At 37.1% G+C, this 24,206-nt stretch overlaps 2 protein-coding genes across 4 annotated transcripts in view; both read left to right on the forward strand.

The window, feature by feature from the left end:
* LOC143639426 (uncharacterized) overlaps positions 1-24,206 on the forward strand; it is an 831,269-nt gene that overhangs the window by 446,634 nt on the left and 360,429 nt on the right.
* Jade3 (jade family PHD finger 3) overlaps positions 1-24,206 on the forward strand; it is a 132,344-nt gene that overhangs the window by 44,288 nt on the left and 63,850 nt on the right. For 2 of the 3 annotated variants that reach the window (XM_077107572.1, XM_077107573.1), the window contains 3 exons: positions 17,812-17,868; positions 18,616-18,695; positions 21,672-21,791. In XM_077107572.1, coding sequence (XP_076963687.1) covers positions 17,823-17,868; positions 18,616-18,695; positions 21,672-21,791 — 246 coding nt within the window. In that variant the 5' untranslated portion in view covers positions 17,812-17,822. The remainder of the gene's footprint in view (positions 1-17,811; positions 17,869-18,615; positions 18,696-21,671; positions 21,792-24,206) is intronic. The other variant, XM_077107574.1, reaches the window with a different exon arrangement.

The following is a 24,206-nucleotide window of genomic DNA, read 5'->3' on the forward strand; positions in this document are numbered from 1 at the left end:
TTCAAGAGAAGGGGAAAATATTGGATATTAGCTAGAGAAAAATTAAGTAGGTAGATGATTTGTGGATAATGATAGAGATTTTAACACAAGAAGTACAAATCTAGTATAAAGGCAGAATGCAGAAGTTAAAAGGCAATGTTTTTTTTTCTATTCAAAGAAAATCATCCTTTCATTTAGAGCTGTTGAGACATTGGAATGGATTGGATTACCTTGTTAAATAGTGAGCTCCCTGTCACCAGAATATTCAAGTAAATGTTATATGTCTTCTGGTCAACTGTGTAGAAAGATATTGGCAAATGCCTTCCAGAGTTTTGGCCTGTGTTCAATTCCCAACAATTTTCCCAAAGTTACTTTAAGCATTATAAACGAGTGAGTTATTCTGTGGACCTTCCTTGCCTGGCAGTTTTCCAAAGATTTGTCGAATCACTGGGCCAAGTTAATTTATTTGCCTTTGATCTTGAAGGATGAAATTAAACTTCAGATTCTCAGATAAGAAAATATTGAGACTTGGAGTTTGGAAAAGTTTCATCACATTGAACAATCAACTATCCTCTGGGCTCACAGGTACTTTTGATGAGGTAGTCACTTTGTATATACAGCAAAAATGATCTTTGTTTCAAATTTTTGAGAATTTTATATATCAAAATTTTGTCCATATTTTTGTAAAACATTATTACTAAGATTAATAAAAGTAGCAGTGAAAGGATGAGAGAGCTGCATAAAGAGGAAAAAACTTCATTGTTTTCTTTGTGTTTCATATTCTTTTCTTTAATATTTTTTTGGTTGTAAATGGACACACTATATTTATTTAATTTTTATGTGTTGCTGAGGATCGAACCCAGTGCCTCACACATGCAAGACAAGTGCTCTACTACTGAGCTACAACCTCAGCCCTGTTTCATATTCTTATTTGGATTTTTTAAAAATTTACATAGAATTTTGTTTTTCTAGAGCCCAGAGGAGGTAATTGAGTCCCATCTGTCCTCTCCATTCTTCATTTTAGATCTTCTGTTGATCTCTTCAGTTAGCATTTAAAACTATTTAGGGGTAACTTTTGCTGTTTTGTCTCAAATGACTCAGGTACTTATCTGTATCCAAATCTGGCTTGTAGGGGTAGTGAAGCATGAACAGCATAAATGACTGAACTCAACTAATTCTCAGAAAGCTACATTTTAGTCATTACTTTCCAACTTTCTTATATGCCATTTCAATTACAGAAGTAAAAAGTAAAAAGTTATACTAACTGATCAGAGTTTTATTTCTTCTAAAGTTATATATTTTGAGTTTGTTAACCTTTTGGGATGGTAATTAAGTAGGAAAATAGCTAAATCTAGGCAGGGAAACTAGAAAACACAAGTTCTGGAAAAAACATCTCCTCAAACAAAAACCACAAACACCAGATGTGAATATTTACCTTTTGAAGAAAATAGAGATATTCTTGTTAACAACTGGTTTGTGTTATTATGGGCCCAAAGATAGGGGTCCATCTCCAAATTACCTCCAGGCCTTTAAGTGTCACCTATTTCTGTAGTAAGTGAAAATCTCCCAAGACCACAAGTTGATTATTTTCCTTTCCCAAAATATTTTATGAATGTGAATAAACTCCCTTTCTTATCATAAATGCTTCATTTTAACAGTTATATTTATTTTGATTTTTTTAAATTTTTGAGATAATAAACTTAGACAAGAATTATAAAAGTAGTAAAGAAGTCAAACCATGTTCAGACAGGATGGAGTAGACACATTTCACTCTACTCCAAGTAAATACAATAATATATGAAGTTCAAAAGTAAATGAATGGAAAAAGATATATTATGCAAGATGCACCAATCAAAGGAAAACTAGATGGCTATACTAATATCAGTTAAATTAGACATCACAGCAAATAAAATTGCCAGAGACAAAACAAAGCACTACATAATGATACTAGGGTCAGTCCACCAAGAAGACATAGAAATCTTAAATTTGTTTACACCAAATAACAGAGCTTCAAAGTATGTGAAGCAAAACCCAACAGAACTTAATTGGGAAGTAAACAAATCTGTCATTATAGTTGGTAACTTCAATACTGTACTCTAAGCAATTGATAGGACCAGTAGACAGAAAATTAGCAAGAATATGGAAGAAATAACACTACCAACCAAATCTAATTGACATTTATAGCATAGTTCACCAACAACAGCATAATGTACTTACTTTTCAAATGCACATGAAACATTCACCAAGATAAACTATATCTCATGATATAAAAAACCCTCAACAAATATAAAAGAATTAAAATAATATAGAGTATATCCCCTGACTGTAATGGAATCAAAGTAGAAATTAAAAGCAGAAAGACCCAAAGAAAGTCTCCAAACACTTAGACAATAAACAATATGCTTCTTATTAATCCATGGGTGAAGGAGGAAGTCTCAAGGGAATTTTTTTAAAAATACATTGACCTGAATGTAAATGAAAATGCATTTTCTCAGGGTTCATCCTGCCATTGGCATTCATCTCCCAGATCTTTTGATTTGTGCCCATTTCATTTTCTCTCATTTTTGTTGCCCTTATAGCCAGTACTGACTTGAATGTTAAGGTAACTTTCATGTTTGACTGCTCCTTTGCCTTAGGCACTCCTCTGACCGGAGATGAGCATTTAGCAGCAACCCTCCTTCACTTCACACCCACACCCATCTTGATTGATTTTGGGATTACCTCTGAAACCCCCCTCTGATTGGTTTGTCACACATCATTGATTACAGTTTTTAGGCTGTGATCACCCAAGCCATAGTGATAATGTGTCTGGTGCACCTGGTCCTGTGACCCTGGCTCTCAGGCATTCTCAGTTTTTTCATTGTCCCCTTTCCGGTGGCTGCCCTCTATTAGCACAGTATTAATAGTTGGTGTGCTGTGGATTTGAACTTGCTCAGTAAGTTTGAGATTGTTTCTCTGTGATTGACCTTATATGTGAGACTTACATGCCTGTTATTATTATTAAAACCTGGGATAAAGGTTATTTTTCCTCATATTTGATCATTATGATGATAACTTTAAACCAGATAGATGTTATTGTGTTTTAGGAGTACCTATGGGTAAAAATTTCAATGGGGAAACAACTCACAGCAGAAGATAAGACATAATGGAAATCATTATTTTTAAAAAACTGTTTTGAGTTTCTGTCTGGAGAAAGAACTATATCATAGTAAAAGCAATTCTTGTTTTTTTTTTTTTTTCTGTACTGGGGATTGAACCCAGGAGCACTCTATCACTGAGCTCAATCTCTAGCCCTGTTTATTTTATTTTGAGACAGGGTCTCACTAGGTTGCCTAGACTGGCCTTGAGTATGTAATCCTCCTGCTTCAGCCACCTAAATTGCTGGGATTACAGGCATGCGTTACCATTCCCAGATTTGTTGATTTATTCTTAAGAGCTCTTGCTTTCAGATGGTATTTTATCTTAAAGGTATTTATGTTTTGTACATAAACACACACACCTTTTTATTCATTAGATACCAAGATTACTTATTTACCTGGATAGTTGAAATGTTTGAATATATGTACATAAACTGAAAATAAATGTGCTGCTGATTCTTTTTTACAAAGCTATAATTTTCTCTTAAAATACATAAAGCAGATTTTAAGACCATTAAAATCTGTCAAGATAACATTACAGAATAGGCCACCCAGGCTAAACCCTTCCAATGAGGTCTGTATCAAGCCAGCAGTGTGATGAGAAATTGGGGTGGGATGAGGGTATGTTAGGAAAGTAATAATTCAGTTTTATGCTTCCAATTTTCAAAATTCTTTCTTTAATTAAAAGAAAGTTTTCATGTAGTTTAAACCAGAGGTTAACAAACTGGTTTGTGAACCAAATCTAGCATATTACTTGTTTTGGACTGGATCATGAGCCATACAGAATGGTTTTTACATTTTCACTGGTTGAAAAATAAAGGAAGAATAATATTTTATAACATGTGAAACTCATATGAAATTCAAATATCAATATAGTAAAGTTTTTTTGGAACAGTGCCATGTTCATTTTTATGTGCTCTCTATGGATGCTTTTATGCTACAGTGGCAGATTTGATTATTTGCAACAGAGGCCATATGGCCCACAAAGCCAAAAATATTTCCTACCTGGTCCTTTGCAGAAATTGTTTGCTGACCCCTGGTTTAGACTTACTTTCCAATCTGCCCTTCCTGTACAAAGTGATTTCTGCTCAGGGGGTTTTAAATTCCCAAGTATTTTGTTAACAATTCTGTGTATTAATAAGGGTAAGTCTGCTTCCTGGTGACAGGGATAATTGTGGTTGACATACAAATACTTGTCTCAGTGATGGAAACCCACCTAGACAGATTTGTATTTTCTCCTTTTCTTCTTATTTTTTCTTCTTTTTTTAATGCTTTTTGAGGACTTTGGAAAAGAGTTGACCTCCAGACTCCTAACCTGGACACAGGAGACTCATGAGTAATCTGATATCTTAATTTTTTTATCTATTAAAAAATTAACAAGCTTTAGGAGTCAAGCATGGTGGTACATACCTATAATTCCAGCTAATGGGGAGTCTGAGGCAGGAAAATCACAATTTTGAGGCCAGCTTTTAAGCAATTGAGCAAGACCTTGCCTTAAATTAAAAAATAAAAAGGGCTGAGGAGGATGTAGCTCAGTGGTGGAGCACACCTGGGTTAATTCTTCAGTATCAAAAAAAAAAAAAGCTTTAAAATCCTATAAATTACTGAGATGAAGGTGGTCTTCATTTAGAAAGAGGAGTTCCCCTTATAAAGGCAAAGACTTGCTCAGGTGAGGATAAGCAATAAAATATTTAGAATATGTTCATTTTCTTCTGATTATTTTTTGTCTATTGTCTCTAGATAGATGTATATGGCTTTAATCTCTTAGACAATGACATGTGGTAGAAATGAACAATATGCAGTGTAAACAGACTTTAAGAGAAGAGTTTTATTTCTATAACAGTAAGCAGTGATAAATTGGAATTGTTTTATAGAAAAGGATGAATGTGGGGCTGGGGATGTGGCTCAAGTGGTAGCGCGCTCGCCTGGCATGCGTGCGGCCCAGGTTCTATCCTCAGCACCACATACAAACAAAGATGTTGTGTCCGCCGAGAACTAAAAAATAAATATTAAAAAATTCTCTCTCTCTCTCTCTCTCTCTCTCTCTCTCTCTCTCTCTCTCTCTCTCTCTCCCTCTCTCCCTCTCTCCCTCTCTCCCCCCCTCCCCCCCTCTCTCCCACTCTCTCTTTAAAAAAAGAAAGAAAAGGATGAATGTGGAGTTAAAGCACAGACATTCAGATGATCTGACATTAGTATTGTTTACCTTAACGAAGAGTTAATCAGTTCAAGAGACACATTTTTATGGCATTCAGGACTTCTGTTTAAGTAATTATTTGGAATGTTCTTTGCCCACATGGGCAGGAATTGACCCTTAAGGATATAAGAAATGTGCTGATCTGGCCTGACCAGTGGCCTAACTCAAATATCTGTCTCTGATAATGGCTCCAAAGGATATTTTCCTGAAAGCCTAAGGGAGTTGGACTTTCAGATGCTTCTTTGCTTAAGGATTACTTCCAAATACCATCATGGAATTATTCTCCTTGATTTTATCTCAGCCCTTCTTGAATCTGTTTACATTTTCATTCTGTTCCACTTCTTGAGCTGATAAATCCTCTAAGTTCCCTAAGCATTGCTGAAAATCATGTTTTCCTTTTGATAAAATAGTCTTTAGGTTTCAGGCAGTACCCCCTTTGTTACTTAATTCTCTGATTGGGTGCATAAGTACAAGTCGATCATTTCTACACTGTTCTTGATGCTTATCCATTTCAGTTTCATCCCTTTGGAGCAAGATTTCTCAACCTTGGCACTATTGACATTGGGCCAGATAAGTCTGGTGTTGTCAAGGACTATCCTGTGTCTTGTAGGGTATTTAGCAGTATCCTGCCTGACCTTTACTCCCTAGATGCAGTCAACACCAGTTATTGTGACAACCAATAAATGTCTCCATATGTGAGGGCAAAATTGCCATCAGTTGAGATCCACTGCTTAGATTTTTGGCTTTTCTTCATCCATGGTGATGTATACCTGTAATCCCATGAACTCAGGAGGCTAAGGCAGAAGGATCTCAAGTTTGAGACCAGCCTAGGCAACTTAGGACTGGGGATGTAGCTTATAGATTAAACACCCTTGGGTTAAATCCCTAGCACTCCCTCTGAAGATATTTGGCTTTTCCAAACTGCAAAGTTTGTGCTTTTGGGGCTATCTTTGTGATATGGAAACTTCTCTATCCAACTAATTTTAATGTGCTCTTGGGAATTTTTTCCAGCTCTGGTTAATGGCCATCTTGAATGACAGATGCTTTTATAATTTCCATGTTTCAGGTTAGATGCATCATTTGGACATGGCACAGGAACAGAAACCTTGAAATCTTAAAGGTGTTTTTCCAGTTATAAATGCTCTATGAGTGCATTGTAAAATATGGAAAAATTGGAAAGAATGATTTTATCACCCCAAAATTTATCACTTTAATGCAACAATATTACTCAGTGGGTTTAGAGCCTTGGTTTATTTTCTATGTAATTATTTTATAAAATATATATATATATATAATGTATTTTGTAGATATGACTTCTCTATTAAACCAGTTTTATGCTATTTTTCCATTTGACATATTAGCATAAAATTTCCTCATATGTGCCAGGTGTGGTGGTGCACATCTGTAATCATAGTGACTTGGGAAGAAGTTTGTTTCCTGGGTGTCTTGTAGAGAATGGAAGGACTGTCTTTAATACTTTCCCTTTTCCTTACCTGCATACAATACTATGGGACTATTAATGGCAAGTCAAGTAGCCACCAAACCACAGACTTTAGCTTTTTTTCTCAAATAATCCCAGTTGGGTTGACTTCCAGATAGTGCTCCTTTGAAAGGGTGTTTCACCCAGTGAAGACATTTACTACAGACATTTATATTTTGCCTAGCTTATGGTCACTATTAAAATTAATCAGTGTGCTGTTAATCACAGTGGTTGAGGTTATAGTAGGAATAAGAGCTAAAAACTGACATCAAATTGCTGTTTCCAGTAGTGGAAGGTGAGGTCTAATGTACATTTATTTCTGCCAAAACAAAGGAAAACTCATTGTGGGAGATAAGAAAGAAAAAACTGCATTTACCCTAAATAGAGAACCAGAAATAAACAACTGAATAACATACTGAAATGTAAGACCTTGAGACACATCACATTGAGTTACTTCAAAATTGTACTTTACCTATTTATGGTTTTATTTAACAAAACATTTTATTATGAAGTAGGTTTTTTATGGTACAAATAAAAATTTACAATTTCTATCATCTTTTATGTTCTTTGTTCTTTTTTTTTTAACTAAGGGTTTCTTCGATGATTGAAGACCTTACCAGTTCTCTTGCTCTTCCAGTTCTTAAATGAATATTTTGGCAAGGATATCACAAAAAAACAAGTATTTGCCTATAGAGTTGTATGTTTTCTGGATATCATTGAGCATCATGCTCAATTCTTGGGTTGCTGCAACTTTAGGGTATATCTGATCTACTAGAGAGGACTAGTCCTTCTATGGGGTCTTTCTTTTTTTAAAAAAAAATGACATACAAAAGACTCTTCATAGTTAATATATATAACTTGATGAGTTTGGAGATAACTACACACTTGTGAAAATCATTATCCCAGTCTATGCCATAAAACCTGTCCATCAACTTGAAAAGTCTTCCTTCTGTTCTCCTCTTATAAGAATACTTAGCATGAAGACCAGTCCTCTTAAATAAAAAGTTAAGCAGACAGTTTAATATCATTAGCTATAGGCATTTGTTGAGAGCCACAGCCGAAGGGGCCCCAGCAAACTTCCAGCTGCCAGCAAACTTCCAGACTGCCGGCTGATGATTGGCTCACAGCGGCCCCAGCAACATCTAGCTGATTGGCTCCTCTGCGGTGATGCTCATTGGAGATGCTCATTGAGCTGTTTCCCTGCCCTTTCAGACCATGGAGCTGCTCATTGGGGGACTTTTTTGGCTCCGCCCATTGTGACCCAGCCAATCGGCCTCAAGAGCAGGAGGATTGTGGGAGGAAGAGGCTGGGTTGGGTGTGTGGCTTGTGGGAAGCCGGTGGTGGCAGTTGGGCTCTGAGGGTTTTTTCCTGAGGAGCTGTTTTGTTTGGCTTGTGTAGTTCTAAAAATAAAGTTAGTTTCTTTTGACAAGTGGCTCCTGAATTGTGCCCAGCCAGACTGCGGCAGGCATTGAGCTGGACTGATCTCTAGGACTTATTCATCTTTTATAGTAATTTTATATGGTAATTTTTTAATATTTATTTTTTAGATGTAGTTGGAAACAATACCTCCCTTTCTTTCTTTCTTCCTTTCTTCCTTTCTATCATGTGGTGCTGAGGATTGAACCCAGGGCCTCACACATGCTAGGCAAGCACTCTACTGCTGAGCCACAACTCTAGCCCTTATATGATAATTTTTAAAAGATAGATGACATAGGGGCTTGGGGCTGTGGCTCAGCAGTAGTTCACTTGCCTAGTTTGTGTGAGGCACTGGGTTTGATTCTCAGCACCACATATAAATAAAAAATAAATAAAAGGTCTATCAACAACTAAAATAAAAATTGTAAAAAATATGACATAATATAGATTCACATGTTGTAGGGGTGCCTAGGAGCAGAACCTGACATGTTATTAAAACATACTAGATTTATTAAGGAGGGCTCTCAGGAGAAAACTGAAGGAGAGAGGGCAGCAAGGTAGGGAAGAGGAAGAAACCCATTAAGAATATTCGTGGTCTTAGTAAACTCTAGCCTTGGTCTGTTTTGAGGACTAGTGGGGTGGAGCAATTATTGACTGCTTACTACCCCTGGGAGGGAGTTCAGGAGAGTATGATCACCAGTTTTGGGGGAAAAGGGGAAGGTACAAGTCATTTGCAGTCATAGGCAGTGGTTAAGAGGTAGGTATACTAGTATAATAAAGGAAACATGGGGTGGAGCACCACAGTGTCTATTATTCTTTTGCGTGTTTACTTTGTGCAGGATACTGTCTCAGCCTGAGGTATGAGATGAATATGGCACAGTCCCTGCTTTAAAGATACTTGTGATAGTGATACAGCTGAACATGTAAAAAAATATTTACAATACAAGTGAAGTACCTTGTGCTGGTGCAGAAACTTGGATAGAAATTAAGGGAGTAAATAATTTCATAGGAGGGGTATGTAAGGAGCTTCACTGAGGTTCATCTAAGAAATGAGTAGGACCAAGTAAGGGGAAAATGGGTTAGTCAGGGTAAATGGGGTAGGAGATGGAATTGTAGGCAGCAGGAAGAGCCTCAAAGTCAGGAAGTATGAAATAAAGTGATGTTTTCACAGAATCACATGGGGCCTAGCATGTGCAGGATGATTGAGGGAGGCAGGGAAGCAGCAGGTAGTGAGAAGTGGTAGACTAAAGCCAGAACACTGTCGACTTTACAGGCCATGGCCAAGGAGACTGAGCTTAGAAGGAGCAGTATCTGCTGTCATCCCTCCAGCCTGCCTTGGGCTTCAGGGTCAATCTGAAATACTCATTGCCATTTTACTTGCCACCTCTGCCTTCTGCTCCAAGCATGTGGCTTTAAGGTTTCTAAACCCCAGTTTCTTCATCTGTAAAATGACTACTGCTGATACGTGTAGGATTGCTGTTTATAATTAGAAACAATGAATAAAGATAGATCTAAATATTTACCATCATGGAATCATTCTGCTGATATTTACTACTCTCTGTCATTTTTCCTACGGTAATTAAAACAGTAGGGCTGGGGCTGTAGCTCAGTGGCAGAACACTTGCCTAGCATATGTGAGGCACTGGGTTCGATACTCAGCACCACATAAAAAAATGAATAAAGGCATGCTATCCATCTACAACTGTTAAAAAAAAAAACAGTAGTGGTGTCATGAAAATGGACAGACAGATGAGTGGACTTTAAAGCTTAAACCTATAAGTGAGCTTGCTTTGTTTTCTTTCCTGGAAATCATTGACAGATCAGTTTCTTATTTCCCAAGGCTGGTGTTACTAGTATTAGATGATCTCTTTCCCAGGTTCTTTACTGAGAACACAAAATTTTTGGTTGTCATCTAAATTTTTTAAATGGTTGTTTCTGTAATAGTTTAAAGAATATCAAGTTTTGCAGATTCTTAAAAATCTCCCTATGTAAAGAATAGTTTGGTAACTCTTGAAGAATAGAGTATTATAGAAAATGGAGAAATAATTTTATCTGAAGCTCATAAAGTCAGAACTTCATATGAAAGGAGTATCTATCTTATAAAAAGTCTTAGAGTATCTATCTCATAATAAGTCTTAGGTCTCCTGAAACTCTCAGGGAGATGAAAGAGAATCCATGCTCACTTGACTTTCTCCATTGAGTTTTAGAGAATGATATATATCTCTCCTATGGCATTTGTTGCCCTCAGTTCCATCATGAGTCATCCATTTGGAGGCTGCATTCACAAGACAAAATTTTTCTATTGATGTATAGAGAAGGGCACCTAGAATGAAATCATATAATCTTTTTTGATCAGAACCTTTCTACTGTTGTAGTTCTGACTCCAGCTCCCTGCACTTTCCCAGGAATGGTCCCCCTGGTGGTCCCTCCTGCTGTGATTACAGTCTAGGGCGAAGGTTAGCTGGTTAGATAAAACCAAGGCCTGGAAGGAGGCTCAGTTTGGGAGAATGGCAAGGGCTGCTGACCAGTAGGGACTGAGACCCAGAAACATTTAAGTCAAGGGTCACAAACTCAGACGTGTAAATTAAATGAGTGAAGCTGTCTGGCATTGCTGTTGTTCTTCCTCCTCTTTCTCTTACTCCAACTGAATGAAGCTGGCCTGCTGGGTTTGCTGTTACTGTTTCTCCTCTTTCTCCCCCTCCTCCTCTTCTTCCTTTTCTCCTTCCCCTCCTCCTCCTCCTCCTCTTCCTCCTTCTCTTCCTTCCTCCTCCTCCTTTATTTTTTCTTTGATAATACTGGGGATTAAACCTAGGGGGCACCCTACCACTAAGCTACATCATCCCTTGCCCTTTAATTTTTTTATTTTGAGACAGGGTCTCACTAAGTTGCCAAGACTATCCTTGACTCTGTGATCCTCCTGCCTTAGCCTCCCAAGTCACTGGGATTATAGGTGTGCACCACTGCACCTAGCCTATTGCTGTTCTCTTTGATGCTACTTAAACAGTTCTCATTGGTAAAATGTTAAATAATTATAAAGGGGTTTTTTTAGCCTTATTAGGTACAATTTAAATGCCGCAAAATTCATCCATTTAAAGTGTGAAATTCTGTGGAATTTAATACATTTACAAAAGTGTACAACCATCACCATCATACAAATTTAGAATATTCCCATTGCCCCCAAAAGAGCATGTTACTCATTTGCTTTTAGTCCCAGTTCTCACCCCCAATCCTAGGTAGCCACACATCTATTTCTTATCTCTATAGATTTGCCTATTCTAGATATTTCATATAAATGGAATCATACAATAAGTGGTCTTCTTTGTATGACTTCTTTCACTGAGTATGTAATGTTTTTGCTAAGTGTTTTTAACCTGTTTTGTATTTGTTTTACATGTTATAACATGTATCAATACTTTGTCCCTTTTAAAAATATTTTTAGTTATAGTTGGATACAATACCTTTATTTTTATGTGGTGTTGAGGATCGAACCCAGCACCCCACATGAGCTAGGTAAGCGCTCTACCTCTGAGCCACAACCCCAGCCCCTACTTTGTCCCTTTATTACTGCGTAATATTCTATAGTGTGAATGTTCCACATATTGTTGAAACATTCGTCTATTAAAAGACATGTCAATTGCTTCCAGTTTGGGGCTATTATGAATAAAGCTACTATAAATACTTGTGTGAACATAAATTTTCATTTCTGTGATAAATGCCTAGGAGTGCAGTTGCTGGGTTGTATGGCCATTGCATTTTTAATTTTTTAAGATATGACCAAATTGTTGTACCATTTTACATTTCCACTAGCAATGTGTGATTGATAACAGTTTCTCCATATTTTCTCTAGTACATTTTCAGTTTTTACTTTAGCCATTCTAATAAATGTGTAGTGATAGCTTGTTATGGTTTAAATTTGTATTTCCCTAATGTGCAGTGATGTTGAACATCATTTTATGTACTTATTTGCATGTCCTTTTTGGTTAAATGTCTATTCATTTTAATTGGGCCATTTGTTTCCTTGCTATTGAGTTTTATGCATTAAGTATTTCTAATATAAGTTTATTGTCAGATATGTTTTGTAATAAATATGACATATGTATAATATGTATGACTGTTATATTCCATTTTGTAGCTTGTTTTGTATCTTTTTTTTAAAGATGGGTTTTCACTGTGTTGCCCAAGCTGGTCTCACTTTCATGGATTCAAGTGATCATCCCACCTCAGCCTCCCAAGTAGCTGGGACCACAGGTGCACACCACCACACTCAGCTATTTTGTGCATCCTCTTCACAGGGTCTCTTTTAGAGCAAAAGTTTTTCAATTTAATAAAGGCAAATTTTTCTTTGACAAATCATGTTTTGGATATCAAATATAAGAATCCTTTGCTTGGCTCTAGATCTTGAAGACTTTCTCTTCACCTAGAGAAGGGTCAGAGAATGAGATATGATGACATATCAGAGATGCAGTGTTTCTGGTTTTGAATATGGAGAAAGATAGCCAAGATCCAAGGAGTCTTCTAGAAAGAATTGCAGCTCTGCTGACATCTTAATTTTAGCCTAGTGAGATCTGTGTCAAGCTTCTGACCCAGTAACCTGTAAGATAATAAATTTGTGTTATTTTGATACACTAAGTTTGTGGTAATTTTATACTGCAATATTAGAAAATGAATAAATAAATATTTTATATTTTATTTATTTTGTGGTGCTGGGGATCAAATCCAGGGCCTTACCCATGCTAGGCAAGTGTTTTCCCACTGAGCTACACCCTAGCCCAGAAAAATAGATTATTTTTTGGTTGGCACTGGGGACCCAAATCCATGGCCTCTCACATCCTGGGCAAGCGTTGTACCATTAAGCTATATCCCCAGCCCTTTTTTTAAATTTTGAGACAGGGTCTCTTTAAATTGCCCAGGCAGGCCTTGGTCTTTTGATCCTCCTGCCTCCATCTCCTGAGTAGGGGTTATAAGCATTCAGTAAGTACCGTGGCTGGCTTAAATAGATATTTTTAAAATATTTTTTAGTTGTAGGTGGACATAATACCTTTTTATTTTATTTATGTGGTGCTGAGGTTCGAACCCAGGGCCTTACACATGCGAGATGAGTGCTCTACTGCTGAGCCACAGCCACAGCCCTTTAAATAGATATTTTTGAAAAGCTCCCTTTAGTGGGTCTTGGTGGCACACACCTATAATCACAGAGACTTGGGAGGCTGGGGTAAAGTATCACAGGTTCAAGGCCAGCCTCTGCTATATAGCAAAAATTCTGCCTCAGAGTAAAAACTAAAAAGGACTGAGGGTGTACCTTAGTGGTAGAGTGCACCTGGGTTCAATCTCCAGTACTGAAAGAAAAAGAAAAAGCAAAGCTCCTTGTTCCCACATTTTTATTGGCACATTATAGTTTTACATAATAGTGGGATTTGTTGTTAAATATTCATGTATGCACACAATATAACAATATATTTTGGCCAATATCAATTCCCAACACTCCCCCCATTTTTCCCATCCTCCCACCTCCTGGTAAGAAAAGCTCCTTTTAATAATACTTAGGATTTTAAATCTTTGGACAAGACATTTATCTGGAAAGTTTGCATATGTAGATCATCCCTTATAATATTAGGCAAATGAAGTGCTACTGTAAGTAGATTTATACATTTAGTAGGAAATAGAAAATATATTACTTTTATTTCTGTTTAAATTTCTGTATTGATTGTGACTTTAAATTTTTTTTTTGTTACCAGAGATTGAACCCAGGAGCACTTAACCACTGAGCCACATTCCCAGCCTTTTTAAAAGAATTTTTATTTTAAGACAGGGTCTCACTAAGTTCCTTAGGACTTTACCCTCCTAAGCTGCTGGGATTGCAGATGTGTGCCACCATACCCAACTCATTGTGACTTTAGCCCAGCATGGTGGCAAGAATCTGTAATCCCAGCCACTTGGGAGGCTGAGACAGAAGGATAGCAAGTTGGAAGCCAGCATTGGCAATTTAGTGAGGCCTGTATCAAGATAAAAAAAATTTTTTAAGGGTTGGGAATATAGCTCAGTGGTAGAGTACTCCTGGGCTCAATCCTCAGTACCTCAAAAAATAAAAATAAATAAATTATACGTTACTTTTTGATAAGAATTATGTTGTTGTTATAATAGCATTATTGAGATATAAGTCTTATTCTGACTTATAAGTATACAACTCAGTGATTTTTAATATATTCACAGAAACGTGCAACCATCATCACAGAGCCTTCTGACTTCCGTCATTTCTGATGAGAAGTCCACTGTTAATCTTATTGGGGTTCTTTTGTAAGTGGAAAATTTTTTTTTTCCTTTCTTGCTTTCCAACATTTTTTCCTTGTGTTTGGCTTTCAGCAAATTTTATTGTGGTATTTGTAAAATTCTGCATTTATTCTACTTGGAGTTTGTTCAGTGCCCTATGTATGTAAATTAATATTTTTCATTGAGAAGGGTTTTTAAAATATTTTTTAGTTGATTATACATATACAGTGCCTTTCCTTTGTTTATATGATGCTGAGGATCAAACCCTCACACTTGCTAGGCAAGTGCTCTGCCACTGAGCTACAACTCCAGCCCTGAGAAATTTTTCAAATGTATTTTTTCTGCTCCTTTTTTCCTCTCCTTCTGGAACTTATCTTATATATACAATATGTTTAATGGTGTCCCACATTTCTCTGAGGCTCTGTTAATTTTTCTCCACCTCTTTTTCTCTCTAAAATTCGCACAATCTCTATTGATAAACTATTTCAAGTTCACCAGTTCTTTTTCTTTCAGTTTAAGACTACTTTTGAAGCCCTTTAGTGGATTTTCACTAATTGTAGTTCTCAACACTAAAATTTCTGTTGGATTCTTTTTTTATAATTCTTGATATTCTTTGTTTGACCAAAGCATTAACATTGTGCTTTCCTTTACTTATTTGGTGGAGGTGGGGTGTTGCTTTTCTGCAATACTGAGGATTGAACCCAAGGCCTTGTGCATGCTAGGCAAACACTGAAGTGCATCCCCAGCCCTGTTTGAGACAGTTTCTTGCTAAGTTCCAGACTGGCCTCAAATTTTCAATCCTCCTGCCTCAGATTCCTGAGTAGCTTGGATTTCAGGCATGGTTTTCTTTAGTTCTTTGAGTATATTTACATGATTAATTTGAACTCTGAAGTCTGTGCTTATTAATTCTAACATATGGTTGCTTTCACAGGCAGTTTCTGTTGCTTGTTTTTTTGTTTTGTTTTGTATTTTGCTAGTGTTTGGGTCATACTCTTATGCTTCTTAAAATGTTTCACCATTTTTTTGTTGGAAACTGAATGTTTTAGATAATATAGTAACTCTTGGCACTGACCCCCACACACGGCTCTTTATTGTTATTTGCTTATTTCCTTCTGTAGTGACTGGCTAAATTCTTGTATTGAAATCTATTTATTAAACTCCCACCCCTGGCCTGCAGTGTGAAGCCTCTGTTGTTTCTCAAGGGCACAAACTCCATATGTTCACAGTCACCTGGGATGACAGTGGTTTTTAACAGGGCTCCTTTTAGTTGTCTTTCTGACCATACCCAGCTTTTAAATTCCACTAATTGCTCCTGATTGTTCTATTGTTTTTAATAATGTCCTGGGGTATAAATTGCCACATGAATTTATCCAATCAAATTAGGCCTCCTTTAAAGGGATAATTGCAAAGACCAGTGTTTGAGTTTTTTCTGAAGCTAGGGCCTAGTTCAGTGGTCTAGTGCTTGTCTAGCATGTATAAAGCTCAAGGGGTACAATCCCAGCACCACGAAGAGAGAGAGGGATGTTTCTTCTGATCCTCTGTGGCTTCTCCCTGCTGTCTCTGCTTGGTTATCTGTTGTATAGTAGTCAGCTGCAGATGAAGTCAGTTCCATTGATGATAGAATTGTAGCCCTCTTCTGTATGACCTGCCTCTCCCTAGGAAGTATCTCTGAGCTTAGATAACATGGAATGGGGACAACATCATGCCTTCCCTCTGAGGGGCATGGCAACCTCAGGTCTCCCAGGTTTGCTTTTCCTAGTGCAGAACTCCAACCCCACAAGCTAGGGCCAGAGTAATCAAGGCCTCAGCATTCTGGGTGGCACCACACCCCAAACAGCCTCCATCTCATGAGTGGGACCTATGTGGAAGAAAAAGCCCTTACCTCTCAGCCACACTTACCTGGAACTTAGCTTCAGCAGCATCTAGCTAAAAACAGAATAAGAAGTGCTGACATCTGGTTCTCCCAGCATGTAAGGCTGCCAGCTGGGAGCTAAGGGAGAGTGAGCCCTATGTAGCTACACCAATCTCACAAAACCTGTGCTGTGAAGAGAGACAGAGGGAGTGGGTCTAGGTCCATATACCACAGATTCCCATTTTATTTACAGAGTTTTAATAGATCTTCTTGAATAAATGCTTCTTCATTTGCTGTATGCCTTTAGGATCACTTCCAGAGACTAAATGATTGGTTTGGGGGGGGGGGGTTGTTATTTAATTGAAAGAATTTTCACCAGTTTCACTGCAGTGTGAGTCTACAGAGCTCCTTACACTGTCATGCCAGAAGTAGAACTCTAAGCCGTTTAACATACTGTCTTGTTGATGTATTCATAATTGCTCAAAGTGGTCATGTACTGGTATTACTACCTCTTCCGTAGTGTATATTAGTGACTCTAAGGTACTATCCCTGATCATTATTCCCTGTAGAACTGGGATAGCCCTTAGTAACATTTTGTAGCACTGTCACTGTCTTTTTTAGTTTATATTGTGTTTTCAACATTTTATGAGTTGAAGTGTCAGTATCTTCTTTTTTCATATACTGCAGTGCCATTGTTTTCCCAGAAGGGTGAAATCTCCTTTATCTGTTACTGGCCACATTCTGGGAAGGACACTTGAACCACTAGAAGTTTTAGTCCAAAATATTCAGTCTTCACAATATAGGAATTTTCTTTTTTTAATATTTATTTTTTTAGTTTTAGGTGGACACAATATCTTTATTTTATTTTTATGAACCCAGTGCCTCATGCATGCTAGGCGAGCGCGCTACCACTTAAGCCACGTCCCCAGCCCCAATATAAGAGTTTTCTATAACATTCTTTACAATGTATGTATAGTTATAATTTTAGATTAGGCTACTTGTTTGGGAGATGAGGACAGAGAAAGGAAAAAAGTATAGGCAGAAAAAAAGAATGGTCATGCTTATTCATTCTTCAGCCAGCCATGTCTCATGCCTTTCAGCCTCAACCTTGACAGTTCTGCTTTTATGTTTCCCTTCCTACTCTTTCCTTGTTGGGATCTCTGTCTGAAGACAGCCTCAGCTGCCCTTCTTTGTTTTGGTGACAATGGACACATCTGAGGCTCTAGCCAGCACTATACTACTCATCCTCTGTGGCTTGGGCTTCCTCCTAAGGCTAATGTGTGGCCTCACCTAGTCGTCCACACACTTTGTATTATAGGATTTGATAGTATTTTTTCCCATTACTCTAGGCCATTTGAGAATATTCTTAATAGAAATCATTTACTTGGTGTGATTTTCCTGCTGCTACTTCTGGAATCTGTGGGATAGTGTTGACTGACCTCCCATGTATATTGACTGCTTCATTCAGTATTGTTCTCTTTCCCAGGATGCTTCAGGATGAAACGCCATAAGACTCTCACCAGCAGTGACAGTTCAGACGAGTGTGAGTAGAACTGGCTGGCAACTAGTAACCATAATATCTATGCCCCTTGAGGATTTCTTCTTTGATTTGAGAATAAGCCATTTCATGTATCTTCTCATAGTTAAAAAAATAATATTTCTGGGAAGAAAAGTTCAGAGTCCCTTTTTCCTACTCATTTTAATTTCATTATAGATAGATAAATTAGGTGGAAGAGTCGGTTTTGTATGGCATATAACATTGTTTTTTGCTTTTATTTTTCCTAAAAAAGCAAAAGCCAAATCTAATAATGCTTTAACAGAGTTTCTTTAGAAAAGAAAGTAAGTACAGGAGCATAAATTGTAAGCTCTGATTCTAATTGTAGCTAGGGACTAAATGTTTGATTGTAGGTCATTGTTTATAAAGGCCCTAATACCAGCCTTTGGGGAAGTGCTTAAGGATACACAGAATTTGTGCTCCATATTTTTAGTTTTTCCAGATACATTTTCTCTAGTCAATTCCAAAATACAATGAGGTGTAATTACACCAAATTGAATCTTTCCAGCCTTGGCATTATTGAAGTTTTTGCACTTGAGAAGGTCACCTATAAATGTTATTAAACTCCATTGTGAAACTCTCTTGGGTACAGTTATTTTATGTAGTAGTAAGAGATCTCTGTGGTCTTGTCTTTCATATATTTCATAATTCTCTTGGATGGCATTTAGTTTTATGTCATTTAGTTACATTAGTGGGTAGTACATCTTAGTATTTTTTTCTAATTATCTTTTACAGGTCCTTCCACTTCCTTTACTCCTGGCCCAATGTATAGGAGCAAGTCAAAAAATCCAAAAGAACACAAGAAACCTGCTGAGGTGAGATAATATATTTAATTTTTAGACTTAAAAAAAACAGATAGCTACATCCTGCCTCATACAATATCCAGAATCTGAAGATGTGCAAAGTAAAGCATATGCCAGCAGATAAAGCTGTTTTCCAATGAGTTTGTTTATTTTCCAGAAAGATTCCATTTCCTTTCCTCTCTGAGAGAAAAATAATCTTTATACTGCTTTCATTTTTTTTAAGAGAGAGAATTTTTTAATATTTATTTTTCAGTTTTCGGTGGACACAACATCTTTATTTTTTATTTTATGTGGTGCTGAGGATCGAACCCAGCACCCTGCGCATGGCCCCACACATGCCAGACGAGCGTGTTACCGCTTGAACCACATCCCCAGCCCCCTGCATTCGTTTTTGGTAATGACAAGTGCCTGTCTTTAGAATATTCCTCTTCTTGTCAGAAAGTCAAAGAGACACAGAGAACTGGGAAGGATCTCCTGACCTATGATTGAAAAGAGCTAGATTAGCAGGTAGGAGATGGTACAGGAAAGGAGAGGTTAGAAAGTTGTGGATGGAGAAGGAAAGGACCAAGAGGTCTGGAATCTGAGCTGTGGCCCTTGGAGCATTGCTGGTCCAGAAAAAAAAGGGGGGGGTCACTCCTTATGAGTCTGATCTTCTTCTGCCCCAAGGATAGCAAAGTGCCAGAATTACACTTGGATTTGGTAATGGTTTAGTGGATCATACAGACTTTCCTCTGTGATAATTAAATGATAAGAAGCTCATCTTGTGTATCTTCATTTATATTATGAGTGAAATTCTTGGCTATAAAGGAAAAGATATTGTATTAGTTATCTGTTGTTGCATTATACATGATCACAAAATTAGTAGCTTAAGAAACAGCACTCATTCATTATCTCACTTTCTGTAGGTCAGGAACCTGGGCACATTATGACTACATTCTGTGTTCAGGATTTTTCAAAGCAGCAATCCCTATGCTAACTAGGATATATTATCATCTGGAAGCTGAACTAGAGAAGAATTCACTTTCAAGCTCATTCAGATTGTTGGCAGAATTCCTCCTTAGAGCTGGAGGATTTAGATCTTTATTTTCCTGCTGGCTTTTGATGAAAAAAACCACTCAGTTCCTAAAGGCCACTTATAGTTTCTTGCCATGTGGCCTTCTCCATAGGAATTTTTACAATAAGGCAGTTTACTTTTTCAGAGCCAGCAAGTCTGCTAAGATGGAGTCTTATATAACATAATATAATCATGGAAGTGACATCCTACCACATTTGCTATATTCTATTGATTAGAAGCAAGTCACAGGTTCTACCCACACTTATGGAAAAGGAGAAACTCACTGAGGAGTACTGCTCCAGTGTATCCACCAGAAAGCATTTTGCCTTTCTCAGAGGTTACTTTTCATTTACTTACTTTGCTGGAGATCTGTCTAGGCACAATAGAATATTAGTGCATTTTCATGTGTCTGTGTCATACTGAAAAACTCAGGGAATATAATGCACATAAACAGGAAATGGAACAAACTCCTCACCTATTCAAAGGAGATTTTGACTATGGAGTGGTGATTTAAAATTTTGTTGCCTTTCCTTGTAGGACATAAAACAACTCAAGGACTTTGGATCTTGAGGCCTGTGGCCTCCAGATCAATGGGAATAACAGTCTTTTGTTGGAAGAATTGGGGAATCTGAGCTGTTAGAAGCAATTTTTTCATTTGTATTTTGCATTGTGTTATAAAAGGGAGAACCTGGTGATATTTCTATGAAAAAACTAGCCTTGGCATTAGAAGAACTTGATTCCATGTTCTGCTTTGCTTCATCCCTTTGAAATTATTTGTGTTATCAGCATTACATGATTATTATCAAACCTACCTCCCATAGCTAAATTTATTGAAGATTTTTGTACCAAGAGTTGTATAGTAGATCATCTAATAACAATTAGATTGGATTATCTACTATTATTGGATTATGCCCAAACTTGACTTTTCCTGGATGTTTGTTCGAAATACTAATTTCAGACCAACTCTATCCTGTGGCACTAGTGCATTAATATTTACAAGGAAGGTGCCTGGGATCTAGTTTTTAAAATTGATATCAGATGATTTTCATGATAAGGTACCTGGGGAAATCATGCTTTTGTTGCATTCCCTTAATGGTATTAAAAAGTAGGTATTCTGTTTGCAGGTGATGAATCTGAGGCTTATAGAAGTTACTTATCCTGAGTCATCTGAATAAGAGCAGAGCCAGGCTTGGTGGTGCACATTTGTAATCCCAGATACTCCAGAGGTTGAGGCAGGAGGATCATAAGTTAAAGGCTAACCTTGGCAACTTAGCAAGACCCTGTCTCAAAATAAAAAATAAAAAGGATTGTATTGGGAATGTAGCTTAAAGGTAGTGCTTGCCTAGCATGCATAAAGCCCTGGGTTCAATCCCCAGCACCACAAACAAAGGAAAAGGAAAATAAAAAGTTTCAGGCATGCAGCTCAGTGGTAAAGCACTCCTGAGTTCAATGTCCATTATCACAGGAAAAGAAGGAAAGATAGAACAAATAAAAGAAACTGAAATTTAGGTTTGGATTCACCCTGAATCCTGTCCTATTAGCCTAATCCTGTCCTAATATGCATTGAACAATTATGCAGGGCATAATAATTGTTTATACTTATTGAAACTTTGTCAGTTAAGAAATATGAGACAGCACCAATATTATCTTATGAATAGCTATAATAAAAGTTTTCATAATTAAGTGAGAGCAGAATTTGAAAATAGAACAGTTGCCTAGAATTGAACAAGGGCTGGGAACCCAGACAGGAAGGAGAACGTGGAAGGACTCTTGGTAAAAGAAGAGAAGTAGAAGTAAATGGGAAGCGGCAAAGGTGACAAGCACTTATTGTTGCCTTTATTTTTTTTTTTTTTTCAGTACTGGGGATTGAACCCCAGGGGTGCTCTACCACTGAGCTACATCCCCAGCCCTTTTTATTTTTTATTTCGAGACAGGATCTTGCTAAATTGCCTATGCTGGCTTCGAACTTGAGATCCTCGTGCCTCAGACTCCCGAATCGCTGGGATTACAGGCGTGCGCCACCGCGCCCGACAACAAGCATACACTGCTTACAGGTGAGGCTGAGGGCAGCCATCAAGGAATAGTTGGAACCACTGTGAATTCTTTATTCCTATTTGCGTCTTAAAACAAAAACAATATCACCTTTTGTTGCTTTCTCAGAGTATCCATTTATGTGACATTTCTTTTCAGTTTTTTTTTTCTTTTTGGGGGGTGGGTGGTTAGTACTAGGGATTCAACCCAGGGACTTATGCAAGGTAGGCAAGTGCTCTACCACTGAGCTACATACCCAGCTCTTTTATTTTTTATTTTAAAACAGGTCTCCCTAAATTTTCCATACTACCTTCGAACTTGTGATCCCCCTGCCTCACTCTCCCAAGTAGCTGGGATTATATGATGCACCCCATACCCATCTATTTCACATTTCTATTAGCAAAGTATCACTTTTCTGTTCAAATCTGACTTTCTAGGTTCTACTTGCTGTTCCCATTTGTTTCAAACAATTGTTATAAAGCTCACTTAAGAAATGTAAATAATTTCCTTTCATTTGCAAACAGGGACAAAACAAAATCAGACTGCATTTATTTTGTTTGGTAGCCTGGATGAATTCTTCAAGGGCTACCTTAGTTTAGGCTTCAAAATACAACCCAAACAAACCCTGATAAAAGAAAACATATCACACTTTGAAAAGTAAATAAAAATATTTGCTTAACTGGACATAGTGTACTTTTCTGGTATTATCATTCATCTTTTATATCAGTTTCCACTTGTCTGGAATACTTAGGGGCATTGAGAATTAGTAACTTATCCTCTTTTACTTGATAGTTTTGAAAAACATACTTTTATCATCTAAACATTAGTGGTCGTGTAGATTTAGCCACATGTTTTTTTCTAATAATCTTCCTATTTGGGGATTTTAATTTTACAGAAAAGATGCAGAGGTAGTATTGAGAGTTCATGTATAGCCCACATTGGATTTCCTTTTCCCTGAATGTTAACTAACATCTTACATTACTGTAGTACATTTGTCAAAACTAAAAAAGCCAGTTTGTTGAAATGAACCCAACTTTTTGTATAACCATTAAGCACTAATTTTAAAAATCACTCTCAAAAAAACTAAAAAAGTCAGTACAATGCATTAATATTAACTAAACTCCAAGCTTTTGGGGATTTTTGTCAGTTTTTTCCACTAATATTCCAGTATTCAGTCCAGGGTACAACATTACATTTAGTTATCATATCTTCTCAGTTTTCTCTGGATTGTGACAGTTTCTGAGTTTTTCCCTGTTTTACATTACTTAGACAGTCTTGAACAGTACTATTGCATGTCCTGTAGAATTTTCCCCAGTCTGTCTTTGTCTGATGTTTGTTTTACAATGAGACTGTAATTAAGGTTTGGGAGAAGAATACAACAGAGATCAAGTATCCTTCTCATTGTATTATATAAAGGGCTTATCATTTGGTTAAGGTAATATTTATGAGGTTTCTCCATTGTAAAGTTCTTTTTCCCTTTCCTATTTTGTTCTTTGAAAGCAAGTCACTAAGGGTGACCCTACTCAGACCCAGTGATGATTTTGGGCAAGGATTAAGTTTTACTTCTTGAAGGGAAGAGTTAGTTAGCATATATTATTTGATAATATTCTATAAAGAAGTTTTATGTCTTCTTCCTGGTTTTAAAAAATTATTTATTTATTTATATCCATATGGGATCACATATATTTACTTTATACTTCAGGGCATATGAGCTGGGAATATAGCTCAGTTGGTAGAGTGCTTGCCTCACATGCACAAGACCCTGGGTTCAATCCCCAGGACCACAAAAAAAAAAATCAATTTCACGGCATAACCCAATACTACATACTTTATTGTACTGCTAAAATTGTTCTAAAGTCAGTGAAACCATCTCTATAATTTTTCTCTTTTTAATTCCATTAATTTTCATTCTTTTTTAATATATATATATATATTTTTACGTGTAGATGGACACAATACAATGCCTTTATTTTTATGTGGTGCTTGGGGTTGAACCCATCCGCCCTGTGCTAGGCAAGTGCTCTACTGCTGAGCCACAATCCCAGTCCCATCATTCTTTTTTAAAACAACATTTATTATTTGAGCTAGTCCCAAAGGTCAAAGGTCGAATGCTTTCTCTGATATGTGAAAGCTAATCCAAAATAAGGTGGGGGACATAAAAAAAAGAATAGAAGAAAGATAAGTGGAGTATACAAAGGGGAATGAGGGTAAGGGAGGAGGGATGAGATAGGAAAAAACAGAGGAATAAATATGACTAACTTTCCTATGCATATATATGAATATACCATTGTGAATGCTCACCACTGTGTACATCCACAAGACACTAATTTTAAAAAACTTTTAAGTGAATAGCAAAAAGATCAGCAGAAGGAAGAGAATAGAGGGAGGGAGGAGGGAAGGGAAAGGGTAAGTACTGAGGACTAAATTAGAACAAATTA

This window comes from Callospermophilus lateralis, chromosome X (assembly GCF_048772815.1).
Source record: "Callospermophilus lateralis isolate mCalLat2 chromosome X, mCalLat2.hap1, whole genome shotgun sequence".
Taxonomy (NCBI): domain Eukaryota; kingdom Metazoa; phylum Chordata; class Mammalia; order Rodentia; family Sciuridae; genus Callospermophilus; species Callospermophilus lateralis.